The sequence below is a fragment of the Sebastes umbrosus genome, chromosome 16, assembly GCF_015220745.1.
Source record: "Sebastes umbrosus isolate fSebUmb1 chromosome 16, fSebUmb1.pri, whole genome shotgun sequence".
Classification (NCBI taxonomy): Eukaryota; Metazoa; Chordata; class Actinopteri; order Perciformes; family Sebastidae; genus Sebastes; species Sebastes umbrosus.
Window position 1 is genome coordinate 3837737 of NC_051284.1, and position 23670 is coordinate 3861406.

Genomic DNA, 23670 nt, shown 5'->3' on the forward strand with positions numbered 1-23670 from the left:
ACAGCAGGAAAACCTCCATTAACATCTGATTTAGTGTGTTATATGGGCAAATAAAAACACACAGAATCAAAATATAGTGAGTAATAAAGAACTCACAGAACTTGATTGGACAGTTCCTAGCCGCAGAAAAAACTGCCACTCATCAATGCCAGAATAGAATCAAACAAAACTTGTGCCCCCCAGGCTTAGACAGAAACCATGCAGTCCAAACTGCTTTTATTTCCCTTTACTCATACTATGGAAGCATAATGCATTCACTTGAGGAAACATTTTTTTTAAAACAAGATTATTATCTCGGTAATTCTGGGAAAAGTTTTCATGGAAAAACTAGAATTACCGCCTGGCGGTTGTATGCCTCCACCAACCAGTCAAGTTGCGGTTTACATTCATGTCTGTCCAAAATGTCATCACTTCATCATTTGATCCTGTTAGACATTTGTGTGAAATTGTCATAATCAGCATATGAATCCTTGAGTTACGGCCAAAAATGGGCTTTGTGAGGTCAGGGTGACCTTTGACCTTTAAACCACCAAAATCTAATCAGCTCATCCTTGAGTTTAAACGGACGCTTTGTGTTAAATGTGAAGAAATTCCCTCCAGGCGTTCCTGAGATTTTACGTTTGTTTTTTTTCTGAATTACCGAGATAAATCAAAATCCCTGGAGAAGTTCTAATTTTAAGCTCGATTTCATGGAAACAAACGTGTCCAGCCTGTTTCCTTTAATCCAATTTTTTATCCAATTATCTCATTAAAGATAGGGTCGACGATGTTGGAAAGCTAGCATAATTTGAAAGTAGCATCTCCTCAGGAGCTCCGTCTAAACCCCCCCCTCCCCTCGGGGCTCCTTCCAAGGCAACGCCCCCCCCCCCACACACATGCACGAGCACCGCCGCATCGTAACTACTTCACAGACACAGAGCGGAGAGAAGACCGCAACTCAACAACGCTGCCTCATGACAAGTAACCGTGGCAGTGCTACTGCAGGGCTGACTTTTCTCTTCCATTCTCCAGTAAACGTGCGGCGGCGACGTGCTTTGAGTTCAGGTTGGTGCACGCCAAGGGTAGAGTACGAGCAGGGAGGCGGGGAGGCATCTGATTGGTTCTTTCCAAGCGGATCTCGAGGCAGTGATCAGTAGACTTTTTTACAGGATTACAGCAGCTACAGATGACGGCTCTTTAACGGTTCCTTTTTCAGAGCTCATCAGTAATGGATCGCTGTCGGGGTGTAAAGACCATTTCAACCAATATAACAAATAGTGTATACTGGAGAACATCGTCAACCCTGACTTTAATTCAGAAAAACAGGGCAAATTGAATGTGTTACGTTTCCGTTGCATATAGATCTGACACTACTGGTTCTAACCGGGTCCTGACCTCTTGTTTCTGTCTCTGTAACTCCTGATCCAGTCGCTCCACTTCGTGTTTTGAATCCATCAGCTGCTCAGTCTTCTCCTCCCTGCACACACACACACACACACACACACACACACACACACACAAACACACACACACACACACACACACACACACACACACACACACACACACACACACACACACACACACACACACACACACACACACACACACACACACACACACACACACACACACACACACACACACACACACACACACACACACACACACACACACACAAATAACAGTTCAGCTTCAATCATTTCTCTACAATCCATCATTATGTTGTATAGTCAGCCCCCACACCCTGGTAATGTCTACATAGGTTGATAGTAATGAAAGAGTTTGACTACTAACAGTAATGAGATTGTAGAAACAGAACACTGTAAGTCTTTAATATAGCTAGGTAAAAGTTTATTCTGCAGAATGACTTCCAGTTGCTGTGTGTAGTTTATCTGCAAATAGATGGATCTCCTATGTGATTACATTGTACATGTATCAGAAGTAGACAACATAATAAGCTGTGTTGGATATGTAATGACTTCCAGCTGCTGCTCGGATCACCACAGAAGCCTTTAGGACTCTGGACGTACAACAACAGCGCAATGAGCTGCTGTTTCAGCCACAGGGGAAGAGTAAGTTGTTGCTGTGGGTCGCGACTACGAGCGACACCTTTCACATTACAAGCAGCCAAATGATCCAATGTTAACATAATAATATTAGAGCAGCTTTAAAAGGATTCGATAGTTTGTGTAAGTTGTAAGAGACTCACAGTTCTTGTCTGTATCTGCGGAGCTTGGCTTTGGTATCGGCGAGCTCCACAGACAGATGCTGCTTCTCCTCTTTGGTCAGCCCGGACACAGACATGGCCGATCCCCCGTTTTTCAATCCCACACTTCCGCAACTCTGCCCGCGCTCTGGGCTGCTCATGCCCAGGTTCCTGCAGCCTTCCTGGGGCTGCTGACTGGACAGGTAGTCCCTCTCCTGGGTCAGATCCACAATCACCTGGAAGTGGTTTTGATAAATTCACGTTTAAATTCTTGTTTTGAAATAATGTTAGGAGCGGACTTCTTCTTTAAACTCGACCAATTTCCCGACATAAATGTATTTATTAGTGTGTTCAATTGGAAAATCCTCTGAAATACCATTATACAATTTAACAAATCGAAGCTTAAAATAGTGATATTTCATCAAAATCACTTTATTTCACATGTCTCATTTCAAATTTCACTAAAAATAAACCGTTTGCTTGAACCACATTCGGTTAAAGACATTAAATTCTGAGCTCCTCAGCGAAACTTGGGAGGCCATGAGTGACCGGCTGAGACCAACAGTCATATGACAAAAATTAATTGAAACTTGGACTGAACTGCAGGCTGTTCACACAGAGCAGAGAGCAGAGAGGAGAGGACAAGAGATGTTGTTCACCTTTTTCTTTTGTAATGATGTATGGCATTTGCGGATGCTAATTTAGATTTTTGTTTTCTAACCGGTATTTTTAATAGAGATTTGAAGTGTATGAAATGTTTTAATCATCATTAATAAAGTCTCAGTACCTCAGTGGCTTTGTCTCTCTGGTCGATCAGTTGCTGTAGCGACGTGGCCATGTTGCGGGACAGAGGTTCCAGTTCTTCATGTGCCAGCTCTTCTCCTTCCTCCAGCCAGGACAGGTCCAGAACATTCAGCTGGTTATGGGTCACCTGCAACCCACACAAAAGAACAAAGTCAGGCTGTATACAGTAGGATAGTATAAAGCGGCTTCCTGTTCAGTGCTCATTCTAGCACTTTATTATATCTGTTGGTAAGAATATTAAAACCCTTACAACGCTTTTTACAGCTGCACTGTTTGATCAAATGGAACATTACATTTTTCACACTCATTAGTGGTGCTATAATTTGTCTTGACTTGTTTGACACATTTGGAGACCTCGGGATTTAAAAAAATTAGGTTCTGTGAGTTTGAACAATGCTCGTCCACACAGCAAGGAACAACAGCCTCTTCAAAGTGTCTGTGGGGTTAAATAGCATGGTAACAGCATTAGCATGACCTCATCATCCGAGTCATCCAGCTGGTAAAACAAAGGGCTGACCTGACATGGCTGGACTGAAGTAAACAAGCAAGCTGTCTGAAAATAGGAAGGAGCTATATTAAACATCATAATTCATAACAGTCTTTAAATAGATTACTGCTGACAAAGCGGTTATTGTTCTTTGATGTCAGCTGATGTTGGACATGTTTCATGCTGCGTGGAGATAAAACAATGTGAACAATTATTTTCATTGTCATTTAAAGCTGCAGTCGAGAACTTTGAGCACATAATTGTTAACCTTTATTTAACCAGATAAGTCAACTGAGAAACTCTTTCACTCAAAACTCTAAAAATTGAGGATCTGGCCAAGAGGCAGCAACAGAAGGCAAGACCATACAAGACATTAGAATATAGAAAATAAATACAACTAGTGCAATAAAACAACATTAAACTTAACTAAAACATCACAGTATATACAAATATATATATATATATACACATATACATATATATATATATATATAAACAGTTACAGATGGAGATATTGAGTAGTGAGCGAGGATTTGGAAGGGTTTTGCCAATGATAGTTTTATAAATTAACTGATACCAGTGGCTCTGCAAATATGATAAAAGTTATTTTTATATAATGCTGGAAAAAAAAACTGACTGGGTTGTCTTATTTGGCAGTATTTGTGTGTTGGTAGGCACTCCAGATACCCAAATGTATGAGTACAAGCACTAAAGAAGTGAGTTTTTCATGATATTTCCCCTTGAAGACTCAAACACGCACGCACGCACGCACGCACGCACGCACGCACGCACGCACGCACGCACGCACGCACGCACGCACGCACGCACGCACGCACGCACGCACCTCCGCTGCATTTCATTCCATTACCTCCAACGTTAAAAAAAAAAGTTTATTTTGTTCCAGGGTGTTTTTTAGAGTAAACAGGCGGACACCCTGAACATCAGGCTGCAGAGTGTGTTTACTGCTGTGACCACCAGCAGCCCTCGTCTCACGTCATGTTGCTTTTTCATACATCAGAGGACTAATTTGCCTAATCTACGCAGGTCTTTTTATACCTTGGTGGAAACACAGACAACAGTGGGCTGAAGGAACCTTTTAGTTCCTAGAAAAGTAGTTCCGGGAACTTTTAGTGAACTACTAAACTACTCAATCTTCTTCTAGTCTTTATAATTTATGGTCAGTGATGATTTCAGTGAACTTAGGAAAACAGCACAACACATATTTGAACTTGTGATCTACATGCATCACTGGAGTGTTTCTATCACAGGCTAGCACCGTGCTCCACTGACCTCCTGGATGTGAGAGACGATGGCAGCTTGGGTCTCGATGTCCAGCAGCTTGATCTTCTCGATCATCTCCTCCTTACGCTCACACTGACACACACAAAGCAGGAAATTAAGATAACACAAACACATTTGAATCAAATTATGGTCGTTAATGTCTCTCTCTGTTGCCATCACATTGGTGAAGCAGAACAGGACTATGGGAAATGTAGTATGATGAAGAATGTAAGTTTGGGTAAATGTCTATTTGACCACTGCTGGGGGTGGAAAAAGTGTTATTTTGTACAAAATCAACAACGTTTTTTTAACGTGGCTTTATCCACAGCTCCCTCCCTCCATTCATTCATCGCTCCCTCGTGGCGTCTACCCTGGAACCAGTAGAACCAGTACAGGTAGGGAGGGAGACAAAAGGAGGAAAGACTGAAAGAAAGGGAGGAAAATTAGGAAGGAGGGAGCAATGAAGGGAGAAACAGGACGGCTGTGTGCAAAAGGAAAAGAAGTTGGTGCGTTCAGAGCCACGGGGGAGACAACAAAGAGCTGAACGAACAAACATAGAAACCACCTGCGCCCCGACCTCCCACATGACTGGCCCCTCCTCTTTTAATTACAGGTAACCCCCATTAACTCTTAACTCGCCGTATCTGGCTGAAATGAAATTTGGAAAGAAGAGATTTCAAAGTTGACTAAAATAATTAAAAAAGATTGGCTGGTTTGCGCTCCCAAACTCGTTACTTATACAACAACACCTGTCACAGTGCCCTCAAGCAGTGCTCTTAAACCACCAAACCGGGCCAACCAATACCACAGATTCTCATTATACAGTACCATAATTATAATGGTTATTACTGTATACATAAACCGGTGATGGAAGTCCGTGTGCATTTGGATCCTGCAGTCCCACCCTGCAGCTTATCAGCAAGCACATCCCAACGGCTGTGCTCAGACATGCAAAACTAAATAGACACAAATACACTTCCTGCTGAGAGACTGGGTGGTACAGTAAGCTGCTAGGTTTGGGCATGTGTGTGTGTGTGTGTGTGTGAGAGAGCACATGTTCGTTACCTGGACAGCACAGCCTAGTATCAGCAACAGAAGTCTTTTCAGCTGCTCCATGCTCTTAGCTGGAGGAAACAAAACACATACTTTATATCAGAATGCAGACTCTCATTCAACACTTTTCGGAGTACGGACACACAAAGTAGTTTGAATCCAAGCCACCGTGATAGAGCTGAATACAAGTGAAAATAACAAGTCACAAGTCACAAGAGAAAAGTGGAACAAAAGTCACACGGCAAGTCTTTGAATATAATGTTTGAAGAGATGATCTAAAGGTTGATGCTGATTGAGGCTGTTTCCACACCTCAGGCACTGTTACAGTATATTACAGCTAACCTCTCACCGCTGACTACAGACTCTCTATTGTTATTCAACCACAACAGCAACAGCACAGCTTTAAACTCTGCCGAGACGCAGCCAATATCAACACTTTTAATCTGTATTCTACTACATCTGCCACAATGACTCTCTCTCAAAGTAGACTCAGTCTCATTATATATAAAGTGCTCCAGGAATGAGTCCTAAATGAGTTAGCATTTTAGCACTTCTGGTTCCCTCGTCTGGAAGTCGATGGGTTTTCAGTTAGATGCCTGAAATAAGGTCTTTGGTTAACACAAGCTGAGGAGATTTTAACATTCTACAATATAAAATGTCGAAATATAGAAACTGAGAACAGAATTAAGTCCTGAGATCAGAGGGAATAACTATGTCACAGTAGTGGTGAATGGCCACCCAAACAGGAAGATACATGTGTACAGTATAATACATGTGTATTAAAGCACAGATAAGGAGGAGGTAGTGGACATACTGTATGTAGGACCTGGTTAGTAACAGGGTGTATGGTGTGTGGGAGTGTGTGTTACCTGATATTGGGTCCTTGGCGATGTAGAGGATGTTAGGAAGGGGCATGACTATTAACTGCTGTAAGGTCTCCTGCAGGTGAGGAAATAGAGGAAAAGAACAAATACATTTTCAATCTTATGGTCATAATGATAACTGTGCAAGAGGCAGTGTTACTGACAAGCACTACAGGAGCACTAGAAACTGTCCATCAGAAGACAGCTGGGGACAACAAAAGCATTAAGGTGGGTCCTTGTCACTCACAAAAAGTACAAATAAATAAAATTAGAGCCTGAAAGACACTGGATTATTGAGGCTGATATGAAAAAAATCCAGTAACAATTTATGGGCTAATATTTATTTTTAACATAAAACACATCAACATTTTCGATAAGGATCCCTTAAATTTGGTCATCAAAGAATTGTGATGAAGATACAGTATGTGCATATTACAGTTGAAAAATGAACTTGTCAGTGCTCTCTATCATGTGTTTGGCATTTCTGTATTGCAATTTTCTTGTAGCTTGTTGGCCAGCTGATATGCCTAAACATCAGTGATAAACTAAAAATCAGCGGATAATACAAGTCATGGCGATGCATCTGTTGGGCTCTAAATAAGTAAGTTATTTATTTATTTTTTTAAGACAAGGTGAATAGTAGGGCTATCAATGTTAACGCGATAACGAGACAATGCAAATTATTTTTAATGCCACTAATTTCTTTAACGCATTAACACAACTTGCACTTCAATTCACATCAATTTTAAAGCTAGAGTGAAGATACTGGTATCATATGAAACTATAAAACCTAATGAATAATGAATCCATTGGTACCAAGCATGTCATACTAGCTTGTCATGAAGGAGGTTAAATAACGCTCCAAACTTGCGTTAAATTTTGGCGAGGAAAAACTGTCATGTCCATTTTCAAAGGGGTCCCTTGACCTCTGACCTCCAGATATGTGAATGAAAATGGGTTCTATGGGTACCCACGAGTCTCCCCTTTACAGACATGCACACTTTATGATAATCACATGCAGTTTGGGGCAAGTCATAGTCAAGTCAGCACACTGACACACTGACAGCTGTTGTTGCCTGTTGGGCTGCAGTTTGCCATGTTATGATTTGAGCATATTGTTTTATGTTAAATGCAGTACCTGTGAGGGTTTCTGGACAATATCTGTCATTGTTTGGTGTTGTTAACTGATTTCCAGTTATAAATATATACATACATTTACATACATTGGTAAAACCAGGGGAAATGAATCAAAGTCCAGCCACCAACTGACCCAGACTTGTGCACCTACATGTTTGTGTGTGTATAGGCGAGCAGCCAACAGGAAACACCCTGCTGTCGATGTGTGTGTGTGTCTGAGTCAGGAAAGAAACAGCCCACTAGGAGGGAATGCTTTCCATTCCAGAATATCCTCTCCTGTCTCCCAAAAACACACCTCATTGTCCAGACGGGAAGAGAAAATTTGAGACAAACGCTTTGAAATATTTTCTTATAAACTCTAATTAATCAAATGCAATCACAGAAACCAGGGAACAGGGGGAGGCTGAGGTGCTTTGTCTTTATCAAAACATGACATTTGACTGCCAAAGCGAGTTGTTTTGAGATGAGGAAACATGAATAAGGTCAAATAGGACGACATTAGGTTTAGAGAAAGGACACATGGCAGGAGACATGCTGATGACCCCTGGCTAAGGAGAAGGGAAGTGTGTGTGTGTGTGTTAGATCTAGGTGTTGTGTGATGAGGGAAGTGACTGTCAGCAGGGAAGGGCTGGCTGGAATAATACACTCACCTGCACACAGTCTCACACACACCTTCTCACGATAGGGAAAGATATCAAAGTTCACATGTGAGTTGGTGCTGCTTCCATAGTAAATATGGACTGGATTTCTTAATGAGCTAGTGTACGTGTGGTCACGGACACAACTTGATGAGATATAGGGCTCTGGTCTGGAGTGTCATCTGCTAACCGGGCAAATAAACGCACGCATCAGCTTACACCACGGTTACAGCTGAGCTGAAGGACAGCTTTGAGTAGTGCTATACCTGCAGATAGTGTTACACCGGTGGCTTATACAGCAGGAGGTAATGAGAGACCACACCAGTCTCTGTCTGTCTTTTACACACACACACACACACACACACACACACACACACACACACACACACACTGCATCGTGTGAATAAAACATGCAAGCTGGCTACCAGATGTCTTTAAGGCACAGCAGGAATTCAGCTGAAACACACCGTCAGTCTGGAAGCTCTGCCAACAAGTTTTCGTTTGTTTCATCGAGACACACATTAAGTCAACGGCAACCATTAACTAAATATACTCTCGAGGTAGGGAGCCATGGATGTATAGACAGAACTGGGTCGGATGCGGGCCGCCGTTCATTTCTATGAAAGTTGCTCAGTGGTGCATGAAGCAAAAAACTTCCAAGTATAATAATAAAAATGATAAAAGTACCCAGATCATCCTGCGATCTTCCGCATCCTTTGGGCCCATAGAGCAGACGCAGTAGTGTTTTCCTTTAACCGCCCAGCCCTCAGTCCAGCCTCAGTCTGGGTCTCATTCACATGAACGGAGGAAGGGAAATAACTCTGGATTTGGCTATTAGTGCGTTTTACAACTTTTAGAACCTGATGAGTTAAATAAGGGCTATTAGAGTGTTCGTACTGGGAAATTGATTTACAAAATTATCCTTTGAGTTACAGACGTTTCTTTCCCAATGTAAGTCTATGAAAAAAAGTCTTTTGGGGCCCAATGGCATCACGTGACGGACACGGTAGTTGTAGTACCGCCGTTTGGCCTCTACGAAAGTTTGCTTCAAAGCCTGGCGCTCTTCCTGGGGGCTTGTAGAGAGCTCTCATATAGGACAAAACCATGGAAGAGATATGTATTGCGATTTTTAAGTATTGCGATTCTACATCTATTGCGATTCGATATTATAATTTATTGTGATTTTTGTTAACTTTTTTAACACTAGACCATGTGAAAAAGTTGAATCATACACTTCTAGGGACTTTTACTTTGGAAAATATCTAAATTAATCCAGTAAAAATGTTTGATTATCAGTATGTATGTAGTCAGAGATGTCCTGAAGTCAAATACTGTATATCAGTCATTGTCAGGAATTATTTATAAAAATGTTTCCAGCAACCCAAAAATCAAAGAATAAAGACATTTCCCTCACAAACTAGTGCTATTTTTCTTTTTAATTTATAAGGGACATGTAGTGTTTTATTCTTCTGGTGAATATAATCCAATCAATCTTATTTCCATATATGTATTTTGTTAACACCTTATTTTGAAAACCGGAAGTAGTCCCACGTGTACTTCCTCTAACTTCTCCAAGGTGGTCTCTAGCTCTCCCGTCAGCTCCGTTCTCTTTATACATCCATGGTCAGCTCCATCGGGGCCGTTTGAATGCATTTAACATAAATGTCAGTATATGGGTGCTCTACAGTCGTAGCGTCGGCCCATTTGACCTCGGAGATGAGAGCGACGGCCGGCTCGACCGCACGTTACCGCGATACGATAACGTTTCCTGTCCGTGACAAAGTTAGCATGCAGCTTTAGCCGTGATGTCTAGCTCTGCTTTTCCTGTCAATGTGTGAAACCCAAGGTGTTTTCATCCTTTACTGGATGTGTAGTGTTCACCACTTTGGATTGAATAACTCTAAAGTAATCATGGTGTGAAGTAACTTTGCTATATTTTAGTACTAATAGTAGTATTTCAGGATACTTTGAAGATTGTGTTTTTGTCCACAATAATAGCAGCATGAGGATTTCATGCCGGCACAGCTTTATTGGGGAGGAAAGAGAGAAACGTTCTGTTGATTCAGAGCTCTGAGGTGTGTTTAGGTTGGTGTTTCCATTTTGGAAAAAAAAGATTATGGCTTAAAGCCACGGCTAAGGTCAGAGCTAACTAGGTGGCTGTTCATTATAGATGAGGCAGATAGACTTACACTCTCTAATACCACCTGGACCGGCACTATATAGCCTATAATTGTGGTGTATATTTATTTTTCAGTGTACACAAATTAAATAATAAGACAGTGTGAATAGGGTGAATGTCAATGTCTGATCAAAATGTACTCTGTTTGACTTTAAATGTTTGTGTGTGTGTGTGTGTGTGTGTGTGTGTGTGTGTGCGTGCATGCGAGTGTGTGTGTACTAGTGATAGCTCAGATCTATGAATATTCTCCTGCAGCAACATCACCAGCAGGATCTAACACTTAAAACTGACATGGGATCAATACAGCCTGCTCCATGACCCATTTAGACACACACACACACACATACACGCCAGGCCTAAATCCATGGCCCACTAACACACTGGGCTCACATTTCTAATCCGAGATCAATAAAATGGTGGTGGCTAACAGCAGATCCGATTTTAACTGAGCCGCTAGGTTCTGTGTTCACAACTTTCTCACCACTTTAAAATCCAAAATGAAAACCCGTTCCTCTCCTCCTGAGGAGCTCTGATCCATCGTGAAGAAGAAACCGATGGAAAACCACGCTGATCTTTCTGGGAATGTCATGTTTTTATAAAAAGATGAAATGGGCAAAATCGTATATCTTGAGGGGAAACATAGCTAGCAGTGTTTGCATCAGCCTTTACAGACTGACTGGAGTTACAGTGTACAGTTCTGCTGGTAAACAGCAGATAGAGTTGGAGTTTTCAAAGAGCGACAGACAGAAACAGGGAGACGGGTGAAAGCTCATTCCTTCCTCCATAGTAACTCCTCTTCTTTCCTTTCTTTGAGTTTGTTTTTATTCACAAAGGGAACATTAGCACTCTGTCTCTGAGCCCTCAGTTAAGGGCTGTGGATGGACACATCAACAATCCACACACATGCTCACATCAGTGGAGCCATACCCAGCAACGAGCAGAGCATACAAATGAGAAGAGCAAAGCATCATCAGCCTTTGACCTGTGGCTTCAAAATAAAAAGTAAAGATGTGACTTTGCTTTACACATTTTTGCTGACTTTGGCTTCCACATTATGTCATTTCATTCTCAGTCATGTGAGGATAAAGAAATGGGACAAGTGAAGCAATATTTGTTGTGAAAGAGAAAATCATAGGCAGCATTAAAGATCCCCTATTGTAAAAAGTGAGATTTTCATGTCATTTGTATGATAAAGCAGGTTTAAGTGATATATAAATACTGTGAAAGTATCAAAACACTCAAATCATGGAGAAATACACACAGTCCGTATTCAGAAACTGTGCGTTTGAAACAAGCCGTCAGGATTTCTGTCCATTTGTGATGTCACAAATCTACAATATTTAGACCATTTCAAAGTTTTAAACATAAACATACTAAATGTGTCCCAGTTTATTTCCTGTTTCAGTGTACCGTATGTGAATGACATCAGCTGACAGGAAGTAAACATGGACCCAAGCTTTTTCCTAGCAACGCAATTCTGTTGCCATTCCGTTGAAATGCGCTAAAACGGAGCGTTTCATACAGAGGGTGAATACAGGTATATTCAGACAGAAAGTATGAGAAAAATAATGTGTTTTTTGAACAACAAAGCATGTAAACATGTTCTAGTAGAAACCCAAAATGCAAGTATGAACCTGAAAATGAGCACGATATGAGACCTTTAAGGGTTCACATGTTAGACTGACCTACCCATCATACACTCAGAAGTGTACTGTTGCTCAACCGATAGCGGGCACAATATGAAAACTTTAAGAGATGTAAAGAAGCGTCTACCCTGTAACATACTAACAAATGAAAAGAATCAGAGTTTACACGTTTTTTGCAAATTAAGTTTTAAAGCTACGGTTGATAATCTTCAACATGTTGTTTTATATTTGGTGAAATTCTTATTACATCCCGACAGCAATCAATAAATCAAATGATCTGACAAAAAAAAAAATCCAGTATCTGTGGGCTGTAGGCTACTCTTGTTAGTTTCTCAAGATTACCACCTGTGACTTTAAGGATAAGAAAATCACCTAATTTAGATATTTATTTATTTCGGACCAAAAGTATTGAAATTGTGGATCACCTTGTTAGCTTTCCGATATATGCTATAAGCTTTCCCAATATGTCTGTGGTCGTCCAGTGTGGGTCAACTTTGAGGGCCTCTGTCTCCTGAATGGTTGCTCTATTGGGTAATCCAACCACGTTCTAACACCCTCATAGAGGTTAACATGGAGGACAAAATGTGTTCAGATCAAAAGGGTGATGTCAGAAAGTGACTGATTTCTGAGAGAATTGCCCACACTACATGAAGTTAGATTAAAATCAAAAAGTAACACTGCTCTCTAGTAACCTCACGGTGCAGCCTCACCCCTCCAGCACACACACACACACACACATAAAAACAGCAGTCATTCCCAACAGCGGCTGCCAGTTAGTTGTGGCAATAAAACACCGTCAACGAGTGCGACCAGGGTCAGCGACAACACACACACACACACACACACACACACACACACACACAGTCATGCACATGCACTAACTCACACACACTGAACATTACAATCCACCCAGCCAGGGTGTGTATGTGTGTGTGTGTGTGTGTGTGTGTGTGTGTGTGTGTGTGTGTACGAAGTAGGCCAGAGGATATGGAGTTCAAAACATCCCATGTAGGCTCAGGGCTTTGTTCTGTGGTTCCCACGGCAACCAAGGAGGAGTAAAGTGAAGGGGGAAAGGGGCGCCGGAGAGAGAGAGAGAGAGCGAGAGAGCAGGGAGAGTTCTGCTTAAGTTACTACACAACAATAAAATGTCTTTCACAAGACCAGAGTTTCACACTGCTAAATGCCGGAGCTGTCACACTCACACACTGAGTTCTGAATGGAAAGTCCTTCCTGTCTTTTCTTATCAGCTGGTCACTGACCCGACACGGTGACGTTTGCGTTGTGATTTTTGTCTTTTTACACCAACAATAGAGCTACTTGGAGTAAGTACGTTCTCAGAAACTCCTCATACTCATGTAACTTTCATTTTGAGGAGATAAAAGCGGTTGCTTGTATTGCTTGCGATTGACAGTCTGTAATAAGTTGTAATCTGACCAACCGGCGGATAACCTCCGGTCATTTGATCCTGTCACTGTAGAACTTCATTTCTATTACCTCCTTAACCCCAGGGGTTAAAGTGGGCCGTCACTCACTTGTCTCGCGGAGCAGATACGCTTCCATTTGATTTAATGTATTATCACAGTTAGAGGGACCGGGGGGAGGGGCAGGCTTAATATTACGGGGCCCCCGTTTCCCCCCTTAGAACTGCCAATACTCTCACGGAGACCCCCCACGTTTTTTACGCTCTATTTCTGATGTGTTTAAGCTGTTTAAATCTCACAAATATCCTGCTCTATATGAGTTTTGAACTTATTAACTAGATTTACATCATCCTTGCCAACTCACCCGATTTTCCCGGGGGACTACCGTTTTTCATTGCCCTCTCCCAGTTTCCTCCCGGGGTCACAATTCTCCCAATTTATGACACATTTTCACACCTTTTTTTCCTTTTCCTTAGCTCAACTTGTTTCTGGTACTGTACAGGGTGTAATAAACCATAAGCCCGGCGGCTTGAGCTGCTCGCGACACTGCGGCGCGGTTTGAGCTGTGCTCGCCGCACATCGCAGCATCACAGAAAAGCCGCTGTGGTGTGGTGCAAGCCGTTGGAAATAGCGGGTTTCAGAGCGCAGTGGTGGCGTTGACGCGTTGCGTCTGAAAGGGCCTTCAGTGAGCGAGAGAAGGAGAGAGAGAAATGGAGAATAATAAGAAAGAAATACTAAAGCAGGGCAAAAAATGGATGAATGAATAAAAAACAATGAATATTAGCCTAGGTTATACCAGAGAGTCACACTAATTCCCCCAAAGGGGCAAATGATTCAGTTTTCTTTCCTGAGAATTAAAAGTAAAATGAAGAAATGTTGTCGCAGTATATAGGGATGCGCCGATACCGATACCAGTATCGGGTCCGATATTGTACTCGCAAAACGGCTCCGATACAACAGCACCGATACCACTTTACAGCAGCGGGACGTTAACCTCTCGTCACCATCTTTCGGGTCCTCACCCTCCACCTCCCCGACGGTGTGGGTGAGACGGACCGGTGGTGCGCACGACCCTGCTGGGCCGGGGTCCCACCTCAGCCGGCCCTCACTTTCATTCCGCCACGGGGTTTTGCTTGCACCATCTGACTCGCACGTGCGTTAAGACTCCTTAGTCCGTGTTTCAAGATGGGTCGGTTGGGTTGCCGACAACGCCACAGAACCCTGGCGCCTTTTACATGGGCCGTGGCACAACGCGGTTGGGGCGCACTGAGGACAGTCCGCCCCGGTCGACAGTCGCACCGGGAGCAGGGAGCCCCGTCACGGCGCAGTGAGGTCCGGGCAGGGAGCGCTGTAAAGCTGTGGCCGCGTGCCACCTTCGCCCCGAGGCTTTCCAAGCTGACCTAGAGCCGGTCGCAGCACACCGCCTGGTATGCAGGACTCCCCAGCCTGCCGTGTGTCGCTCACACCCTCCAGCTGGCTGTTAGCGAGGGTCTTTTGGCACGAAGTACTTGTATTGGTACTCGGTATCGGCGAGTACCCAAATGTAAGTGGGTTCCAGATGGTTCTGGCCCACTTTAACCCCTGCCCTTTAATGAGTGTTACAGAAAGTGGTAACTGAAGGAGTGGGTATGCTATGACCTGGAGCTGAAACAATTTCTCAATCAACTCCATTAGTCAACTGACAGAAAATTAATCGCTACACAATTTGATAAATTGTTTAAGTCATTTATCAAGAAAAAAGTGTCTCTAATTCCAGCTTCTCCCTTCTCTTGCTGCTTTTTAAGATTTTTCCGTTTACAATGATATTAAGCATTGTAAATGGTAATCTCCACATTCGAGAAGCTGTAACCACTAAATGGTAGTTTTACTGTCAAAAATATCTTTTGATTTATTTTCTGTTGAACAATAAAATCAGTTACTTATTGCAGCATCTGGGTGGAACAGTTAGGAGGAAAACCCAGCAAGAGTGTGAAAGAGTAAATAGCTTAGTATTCAGAGCTTGTGATATCAGGTTACTGTGCTTTGTACGACAGAGAGGCAACAGAAGGGAGGTGACAGACACCCCCTCCTCTCACTCACACACACACACACACACCCTTCGTGCTTTGTCACTGGGGAGACTGGGGGGAGTCACTGGACCAGCCTGTACGTCTGCTGAGACATCATCTAATTAGGAGAAAGCCAACGCCTAGCTCCTTATGAACAGCTGGATATACGTGTGTGTGTGTGTGTGTGTATATGTTTTGTACTTGCGGCTGATCCTGAACTAAACTAAGTGGTATTCTGAGGCTCATAACTCATTGACTTGAGGTTATACCATGAGGTGAGTGCGTGTGTGTGTGTGTGTGTGTGTGTGTGTGTGTGTGTGTGTGTGTGTGCGTGCGTGTGCGTGTACGTGTGCGTGTGCGTGTGTGTGTTAAGGCCAGGCTATGGTTAGAGATTAACCATCATGGACAGATTAACCCCATACTGCCCAGAATGACCCACTTCACCACCAAGTGTACACACACAAACACAGTCAGCAGCAGATGTGGTCTCTATTGTGTCTGATCTCAACAAGCTCCACATGATGAATGTGATACTGAAGTCTGTATCATCTGAGACACTTTCAATGAACCACATAATGACTGAAGGATTATATCTAAATGGGATTTTTCGGACCAATATCTCAAATGCTATTTAAATTGTGATTATTTATTATTTTCCATATATCAATCTCTTGGCCTGTATAAGTGGACTACATGCTTTCAGTCGTCTAACAAGCATGACTACAAACGTATCTTGTTTACATGAAAAGATAAATAAACCCTACAGTGCTGTATCTAGCCAAGCCCCCCAGGAAGAGCGCCGGTCGTTGATGCCAACTTTCGTAGTGGTCAAACGGTGGTACTGCAACTTCCGTGTCAGTCACGTGATGCCATTGGGCCCAAAAAGACATTTTCCCATAGACTTACATTGGGAAATAGACGTCTGTGACACAGCCTATAATTTTTTTTTAGGTGAATCAACTCCCCAGTACAAACACTCTAAAAACTCCTTATTTTAAAAATTAAGTTTTTAAAGTTGTAAAACGCACAAATAGCTGAATCCAGAGTTATTTCCCTTCCTCCGTTCATGTGAATGAGACCCAGACCGAGGCTGGAGCCCCAAGCCGTGAAGACGGCGTGATGTCGGGACCCCGTGACCGAATCATGCAACCTAGCGGACGCTACTGCGCATTTTCCATGTGGCCCGAGATCTGGGTACTTTTCCAGGCGGAAGTCGAGCCATTTTGTCTTCATGCGCCACTGAGCAACTTTCATAGGAAAGAATGAGGCCCCGCCTCCAACGCTGTATCCAGTTCTCTTTATACATCCATTCGTGTAGCTCCATGTACAACATTGACTTCTTTAAACATGTGTAACAGTCCGATTACCCCTTCTTACTCTGTGCTCCAATAACAACTGTCTCATGCACTACTGTCCATTTTATAAAAATAACTTTTTTTAATCATATTTACTCCATTTCTACCCACTGCTGTTTTAGGTGCAAATGCTTTTTTATCAGTTAAATGGGAAGACCATCCAAATTATGAATTCCATGGCCTAATCAGTATTAATGAACATGAGCTTCTCTCTCTCTCTCTCTCTCTCTCTCTCTCTCTCTCTCAAAGCCAGAAACCAGAGAAGTAAGTCTCAAACTTGTGATGTCATAGGGTGTAAAGTCTTTATTCTACTGTAGTGGTGTCAGTTGTGAAACAGAAAATGTTCCCAATGCTCAGTGTCTCTCCCATTCATTGTCTATGGAGCAGTTCCACACTAGTTTAGACCCTATGACATCACAAGTTTGAGTTTTAGCACTCTAGTTTTTGGATTTGGGACAGAGTTGTTCATGTTTATTGATATTTTTTTGGGCTGTCTTGGACCATAAGGAATAATATGTCTGAATTTTGAAAATGGGCGTAATTCCCCTTTAAGAATTTAAGACGTATCTTAATGATGACAATATGTATCGATGTTTTTATTAAAGGTAGATCCATCTTAAAAAATAGATTTCATGTGGTGTATCACTTTCAACTATTGGCTGGCTGGGTGCAGTTACTTTTCATAAACGTGTGTACAGTCTTTAGTTTGTGCATGTCTACTAATTGCCAGGCCCATGATGTAATGTGACCATCCTCTCAAAGCTAATCACAGCTCCTTGGTCAGAGGCACAAATCCTCTGTGCATGTGTGTGCATGCACACAGTGTGTCTTTTGTATAATAAATCAGAGAGATAAGGAGCTCAGATGCTGCCTTGGCTGAGCTGCGGTCATGTCCTGACACACGTACACACACACTTCCTCTGTGTGCACAGTGATGGGAGTGTATTGTTTGCATGTATTGATATACAATATGGAAACCTTTTCTGGATTACGAATATACACTTTTGCCTGGGCTCTAGGACAACTAGAAGGTTATGTGAAGAAGCATGTAATGTACATGTCTGTAAAAATGTTTACTCACTACTGCTATAGCATTTCTTAAGGAAAAAAAACATTATTCAATATATACATTTTAGGGCTGTCAAAGTTAACGCGCTAACGCAAATTTGTTTTAACGCCACTAATTTCTTAACTTGCTATTTTTAGGTTGTAGCGGCCTCAGTTTTAAAGCTAGAGTGAAGATAATGGTATCATATTAAACTAGAAAAAAACTGAAGAATCCATCGGTACCAACCATGTCACTAGTTTGTCATGAAGGAGGTTAAATAACGCTCCAAACTTACACTAAATTTTGGCGAGGAAAAACTGTCATGACCATTTTCAAAGGGGTCCCTTGACCTCTGACCTCCAGATGTGTGAATGTAAATGGGTTCTATTGGTAACCACGAGTCTCCTCTTTACAGACATGCCCACTTTATAATAATCACATGCAGTTTGGGACAAGTCATAGTCAGGTCAGCACACTGACACACTGACAGCTGTTGTTGCCTGTTGGGCTGCAGTTTGCTACAGTACTGTATGTTATGATTTGAGCATATTGTTTTATGCTGAATGCAGTACCTGTGAGGGTTTCTGGACAATATTTGTTATTGTTCTGTGTTGTTAATTGATTTACAATAATAAATATATACATACATTTGCATAAAGCAGAATATTTGCCCACTCCCATGTTGATAAGAGTGTTAAATACCTGACAAATCTCCCTTTAAGGTTCATTTTGAACAGATAAAAAATGTGTGAATAATTTCCGATTAATCGTGATGAACTATTTTAATCGATTGACAGCCCTAATCATTTTATTTAGTAAGCTACTTTGATACAACACGGAAATCCTTTCTGGATTATATTAACTTTTGGAAACCCCTCATTCTGAAAGTCATTACGCACAGAGCCAAAGGAGAAATTAGTATTTCTTTTTGCCTGTTAGATATCTCTGCCATTCAGTGCTCCATCTGTTGATGTGGGGAAACTGGAGGGATGACAGTTTAGTGATACTTCCCCCGTATCTTTTAACTTTGAGCTGCAGCTTTAAATATTTGGCCAAAATGTGAGAAATCTGAGACTTTATTAACGCTTATGATTATGAAGCCGGAAGTTTCTTAGGCAGATTAGTTCCACAGTAAAAACATCCAGTATTAGAATTCGTTGTGCTGTAATGGCTGTGATTTGTAACTCACACACTTTTTGGAAGTGAAAAAATTCTCCTTTTATGAAATGACTCAAACATCAAAAGAAAACAAGACATGAAAAGAGTCTAGGAGTGTAGCGTTTGCTATTAATATGTTACATCACACTGAACATGACTTCTGTTCCCACTGATCTGGCCATACTGTGTTACTTCCTGCTACTATTGATCACTGCACATTATTGGTTGTTAAGCAAGTAAACTAAAAACTGATGGGCCAGCAAGTTGAAGGTTGATCCATACTGATGTATACCACCATCGATACAGCCAGTGAGTGACACACACTCAGGGCTATGTGGTTTAAGAGGGATGAATAATGAATGTGTGTGTGTCTGCAGGGCCTGTTCATATTCTTAACATCCGAGCTGAAATGCACACATCAGAGGACACACACACATGACAAGACCAAAGAAAAAATTAAACAGACATACAGCCCCCAGGCAAAGTAATCAGCTGAGGATACAATAGCAGCTGTGTCTCCAAACGAAAAGACAGACAGGGACTCAAACCAAGAAACAGTTCAGTAAAATACTACACAATACCTTATCTAAATATATATAGTTATTAATATTATTATTTAACAGCTGTTTACTACTGACCATGTATGGATGTGATATGATTACTATCTTTGTTATATGGCCTGGCTCAGGTTAAACCCTTTAATGTAAAAAATGAACAAAAACATACAGAGAATGAATGCAATAGGACTTATTTTTATCATTCAGTTTGTCAGTTACAAAGAACATATATAAATGAAGCTAGGAATAAATAACAATTCTGTATTGTCTTAGCTGTCTCCTGAGTGGACAGCCTGTGTGCTAGTTTTTCCTGCAGGGTTCAATATTCACACCCCCTACTAGGGTGCTGCCAGCCCTCGAGACTGAAGCCTTACAGTACATACTGTACATATCGACTCTGTGAAATATTGCCGAAAGGCTGACATTTTCCTCGCTCTGAGTACCGTTACCGTTACACTCTCCACCGCACTGTTGTTGTTTGCTATCGTCACGTGACAAACTAGCTGCAATCACTTCTTCTTCACTGCTCTAAAACAGTAGTTGCCCGTGGCAACCAATGATACATCCAGGGCGACAGCACAGTGAAGGTTCCTGTTTTGGGGCGGTGAAGAAGAATTGGTATCTGGTTTCTACCTGCTAAAGGGGAGTATTTTATTGCCACTGTCTTTTCTGGGGGGGGGGGATCTCTTGTTGGGTCTCTAAATAAGTATAGAGTACGGTCTAGACCTGCTCTATATGAAAAGCATCTTGAGATAACTTCTGATCTCAAGACGCTATAAAATGATTTGACGCTATATAAAAATAAATTGAATTGAAGAAGTTTTTTTTTTTCTGGGTTCATAAATTATGGTATCGGATCGGTGCATAGACTGGCATACTCGCCGATACCCGATACCGAATTTTGGGCAGTATCGGACACATTTTTTCGATACTGAAATCGGTATCGGAACAACGAACTAATTTGGAATACTTAAAAGGAAAAGGGGTGAAAGCTGAGAAAGGTGGGGACGCTTTTATTTTGAAGCCAGCAAGGTAACGAAAACAGGCGTACCCAACAACACGGTGCAGGGAGAAGAGAAAATATTCTCCTGACAATATTTACACCGTGGATTCATTTGTATGAAAAAATGCTTAGATTCTTTCTATTGGTGGACTCTTACAGACTATATCTCGTGTTTACCATGCCAATAAATCTGAATGAATTATACTTTGGTGCTCGTGGTTTCCGTAAAATGAATTGTGGAAAATTGTGGAGAATCAAACCGATCTGTCGATGTGTAGTGTGTCCACACTGATAAAAGTTACCCACCGTCTAATTGAGACCTGCTTTTATTGGTTAAAAATATTCCACTTGACTAAGACTTTTTTGCATGGGTGAAAAATGATGCTTGTCTACTGTAGTGCAGTTTGACCCATGACTGTTGCCATAGTCTGTCTGTCTGTGTGTGTGTGTGTGTGTGTGTGTGTGTGTGTGTGTGTGTGTGTGTGTGTGTGTGTGTGCATACCTGGTAGTACGACTTGATGTGTCTGGTGAGGACGGTCAGATTGTGAAGGCGAAGCGACAAGTCATTGTTCACATTCTTGTTCAGCCTCACATTGGTTGGGCTGGGGTCGCTATGGAGACACACACACACACAGGAGCGCTTAGATTGACGTTACTTGTTGCTACTTAAGACAAAGATCATATTGCACACACATACACACACACACACATCCCAAGTGCAGGGTAACTATTGTGCCGGAGACAGATTTATGCCCACATCAACAGACATCAGCCTGTGCCAGACTGATTTGCATGTGAACTGGGGGAGTGTAACGCTGTCTGGCTGACCTACTATGAATGCCATGACGTCAGTTTAGCGCCTAATGGAAACTAATCGTTACGTACAGAGGCTTGAAAACACACTTTCATTTTGTTTGGCCTCACATTAAGATCGGGTCCTTACCGTCTGAGCTCTGGAAAAGGGATTGTGTTGACTGAAATGAAGCCGAGAAGACTGAATCTGTTAACAAGTCAATTAAAGATGCAGACATTCAATTTGCAATATTATTGCAAATGTCAGCCCCCTCAGAGTTTATGTTCAGGTCTGAAAAATAACAGGTTAACACCTGATTTCATCTCTTCCTCTTTAAACGACAGTTCCACTGCTTTCATTTTGTAATCTTTAACCAAGATTTCATCTGGTTCAGTGGTTACACTCAACTCACTCACTTAACTCAACTGACATCTCAAGTCTTCTTCAATGCTTACACTTCAACTGACCAAAATGTGACAAAAATGTCTGGAAACAGTGAAATATGACATATCAGAGCTCAAGGTCACATCTTCATACTGTTTGTTTTCATACAGTATAATATATGACAGAGAAACAAATCATCCCACCGGTGAATCTGAAACCACACAGTGAGTGCCATTTTTAGTTGAAAAATGACTGACGGGATTATCAAAAAATTAGTGCTGTCGATCAAACGATTAAAATATTTAATCATGATTAATCTCATGATTGTCCATAGTTAATCGCTATTAATTGCAAATTAATCAAATTTTTGTATCTGTTCAAAATGAACCTTAAAAGGGAGATTTGTCAAGTATTTAATACTCTTATCAACAAGGGAGTGGATAAATATGCTGCTTTATGCAAATGTATGTATATATTTATTATTGTTACTCAATTAACAACAAAGTCAATGACAGATATTGTCCAGAAACCCTCACAGATCTGCATTTAGCATAAAACAATATGTTCAAATCATAACATGGCAAACAGCAGCCCAACAGGCAACAACAGCTGTCAGTGTGTCAGTGTGCTGACATGACTATGACTTGCCCCCAAACTGCATGTGATTATCATAAAGTGGGCATGTCTGTAAAGGGGAGACTCGTGGGTACCCATAGAACCCATTTACATTCACATATCTGGAGGTCAGAGGTCAAGGGACCCCTTTGAAAATGGCCATGCCACTTTTTCCTCGCCAGTGCGTTAACTTTGACAGCCCTACAAAAAACGAATCGATTAATGAACTAACTGTCTTCAACTTCCACTTCCAGCCCATTTATCACTTCCACAGTTTTAACTCCTTTCAATACTTTCACTACAACTTCACTTAAACTTCATTTAAATTGACACTTCAACTCCGACAAAGCTTGCAATTCAAATGACACAAAAATACTTTGTCCGCTCTTTTATCTTCCACAATTTACACAAATTATCACACACAATGCACTCCAACTGCTTTTAGTGCGTTCGCTTCAGCCGAAACTTCAACTGACATCTTTTTTTTGGTGCATGCACTTCAAGTTGCACTACACTTACACTATTTTAACTCCTTTCAGCACTTTCACTTCAACTGATACTCTGCGCTTTAAGTAAATGGACTATTTCAGCACGTCTATTTTAAATGCCACCTCAACTCCTTTCAGTAACATACACATATATTTTGACCACCACTTCAACTTTAGCGTATTTCAGTGTTTCAACTATTTCCAAGGTTTCAACAGCTAATTATCAGCAGCAAGCTAATGCTACATTTTCTTAAATGTGTCCTATTCTTGTCTTATTCCCACACAACAGTCAAATTAAAGATTAACATCTTCCACATTAAATAGCAGATATCATTGTGAATGTGTGCCCCTCCCCCCCCGCTCAGTGTGTATTTTCTGAAAGCTCAGAGAGAATAACAGGTTAACAGACTGACTGATGTAACAGCTGACTGCTTCTCTGACTGACTGCTCTGCCAACGGTCTCTGAGTGGCTCTCCTCTAATATTCCTCACGGCTCTCCCGTCCTGCCACCTCCTCCGTAACCC

General features: G+C 41.7%; 2 protein-coding genes across 3 annotated transcripts in view; both read right to left on the bottom strand.

Annotated features, from left to right (window-relative positions):
* The window catches only part of LOC119474418, an 813351-nt gene that overhangs the window by 434285 nt on the left and 355396 nt on the right, over positions 1-23670 (bottom strand). The gene's annotated exons all lie outside the window — the stretch shown is intronic.
* Positions 1-23670, bottom strand: part of ccdc88c (coiled-coil domain containing 88C) — a 63627-nt gene that overhangs the window by 34031 nt on the left and 5926 nt on the right. For both annotated transcript variants that reach the window (XR_005210548.1, XM_037796434.1), the window contains exons 3-9: positions 21369-21477; positions 6683-6752; positions 5826-5884; positions 4770-4853; positions 2976-3119; positions 2192-2424; positions 1375-1456 (exon numbers count right to left, since the gene is read on the bottom strand). Coding sequence is in view for 1 of the 2 variants with exons in the window: in XM_037796434.1 (XP_037652362.1) it covers positions 1375-1456; positions 2192-2424; positions 2976-3119; positions 4770-4853; positions 5826-5884; positions 6683-6752; positions 21369-21477 (781 nt within the window). In the remaining variant the exon portion in view is untranslated. The remainder of the gene's footprint in view (positions 1-1374; positions 1457-2191; positions 2425-2975; positions 3120-4769; positions 4854-5825; positions 5885-6682; positions 6753-21368; positions 21478-23670) is intronic.